Below are 2,146 nucleotides of genomic sequence, written 5' to 3' on the forward strand. Positions count from 1 at the left end.
CGAAATGAAGAGAGTATTAAACAAAAGATATACAAATTGTACTAAAATATTCTTTAAATCTTATGGTCTCACACATAAAAACATGTCATGATGCAGAAAGTGAAAATTAAAGAGTTATCAAAAAAAAGAAAGAAAAATAATTTTTGTTCGACTAAATTAAAAAAAAAAAGTGTCACGTAAATTAGGACGGAGAAGATAGGAGTAAACAAAGTTCAGCCCCCCATCTCTTTTCCCCCATCTTAGCTTATCATCCCCTCTCTCTAAATGCTCTCTATTTTATTCCATCATGTAGCTTGCAGACCTCACATGGTCATCATAAAACAAGCATAAAAAACCCTAATTCACTATAAATCTATTGGTTCTTACCCTATACTTCCTAGCTCCTCTTGTACTACCCTAATAATTTTCTTATCCATCTTCTTCTTCTTCTTTCTTCCTTTCCCTTCCAACAAAAGAAAAAAAAAATCATCAAAATAATGGAACGCAACCAAGAAGTTGATTCTCCAAACTCCATCATCCACCATCACCACCACCACAACAACAACATGAGTGCGATGATAGCAGGTAATAATAATAATAATAATTACTCTGCTTCATCATCCTCGAATTCTCCAACAACCCTAAGTCGATACGAGAATCAAAAGCGTCGCGATTGGAACACGTTCGGTCAGTACTTAAGAAACCACAGGCCACCACTATCTCTCACACGTTGTAGTGGGGCACATGTTCTTGAATTCCTTAGGTACCTTGACCAGTTTGGAAAGACTAAGGTACACACACAACTTTGTCCATTTTTTGGACACCCAAATCCACCAGCACCATGTCCATGTCCATTACGTCAAGCTTGGGGTAGCCTTGATGCACTCATTGGACGTCTTCGTGCTGCTTATGAAGAAAATGGTGGGAAACCTGAAACTAATCCATTTGGAGCAAGGGCGGTTAGGCTTTACCTTCGCGAAGTTCGCGATTCACAAGCTAAAGCTAGAGGTATAAGTTATGAAAAAAAGAAACGTAAAAAAACAAATCCACAACTACAACAACAACATGAAGTCATACATCAATCATCGTCCTCCTCCCTGGCTCCACCATCTGGAAATTCAAGCTAATAATAAGATCTGTTTTTACTAACAAATCTTATTTACTAGCATATTTTTCTGATATTGTATGGTATGTTATTAATTCTAGTAGCTGTTTTAAAAAAAAAAAAATGGAACTTGAAATTGGAAGTTGGAACCCTTTTTTTCCCCCTACTATTACTTAGTACTAAGTACTATTTATGGGTATTGAAACATTGATCTTGATCAGTATCTTTTTTTATTTATGTTTTTGGCTAATTAGTATGCAAATGATGGCAGCTTTAGAAGTGGTAGTGTTATTAATGGAAGTGGAAGTGGAAGTGGCTGTTGGTAATTAAATTAAAATTAAAATAAGAGATCTAGCAGGTGAGATATTTTCTGTGATATAGATCTTTCAACATTTTGTCATGGATATTTCCTTGGGTTGTTGATTTTTCGGATGCTCACTCTGCTGATAGTTATTATCTCGACAAGTCGTCTTTCTTCTTGATTTTAATTTTTTTTTAAACAAAGAAGCTGACTTTCTTGAGAAGATAATTGTTAGTTGAGTTATCATCTGATGCATACTTTTCTGTCTTAGCTCAAAACCCTATTTGTGATTTGTTATATTTCATAGATTTGCTTGCTATATCATGTTTCATGTCATTTTGTTCATTTTCTTAGCAAATTTTTAAAATTGTAAGTGTTGGTGACTATAGCAAGATATATCACATGTCAGCTTTGTCTAGGACTGGTCTGTTTTTGACACTGCAAAATATAGACCAAGTTTCATCATCAGTCATCTTTTTTCCATATTTAATTGGAGATATTTCTTTATATACATAATTGGCTTGCCTAGTATGTTTTTTCAAAGTGTATATAGTACTATTGATTTGAATTTTATTCATTTTTTCTATCTGACTAAGTAGATCTAACATGTCGATATGTTAGCTAGTTCATTATATCAATGGGATCTGTTGAAGGTAATCTATATTTTTGAAGAGTTTACAATATGTGCACCGATAAGGTAAGAAGGATATTTCCACAATCAGATCATTTGAAATAAATCTATTACTTCGTCTGTTTCATTT

The 2,146-nt window shown here is 33.8% G+C and overlaps 1 protein-coding gene across 1 annotated transcript; it reads left to right on the forward strand.

Moving 5' to 3' along the window:
* Nucleotides 1-227: 227 nt before the first annotated feature.
* LOC107866464 (protein LIGHT-DEPENDENT SHORT HYPOCOTYLS 4) lies at nucleotides 228-1,307 on the forward strand. The gene has a single exon (XM_016712521.2). The coding sequence runs from the start codon at nucleotides 477-479 to the stop codon at nucleotides 1,104-1,106; it is 630 nt and encodes a 209-aa protein (XP_016568007.1). The 5' UTR covers nucleotides 228-476; the 3' UTR covers nucleotides 1,107-1,307.
* The last annotated feature ends 839 nt before the right edge of the window (nucleotides 1,308-2,146 follow it).

This window comes from Capsicum annuum, chromosome 3 (genome assembly GCF_002878395.1).
Source record: "Capsicum annuum cultivar UCD-10X-F1 chromosome 3, UCD10Xv1.1, whole genome shotgun sequence".
NCBI lineage: Eukaryota > Viridiplantae > Streptophyta > Magnoliopsida > Solanales > Solanaceae > Capsicum > Capsicum annuum.

Coding starts and splice junctions, on each gene's coding strand:
- LOC107866464 (XM_016712521.2), top strand. CDS start 477: ATGGAACGCAACCAAGAAGTTGATTCTCCAAACTCCATCATCCACCAT.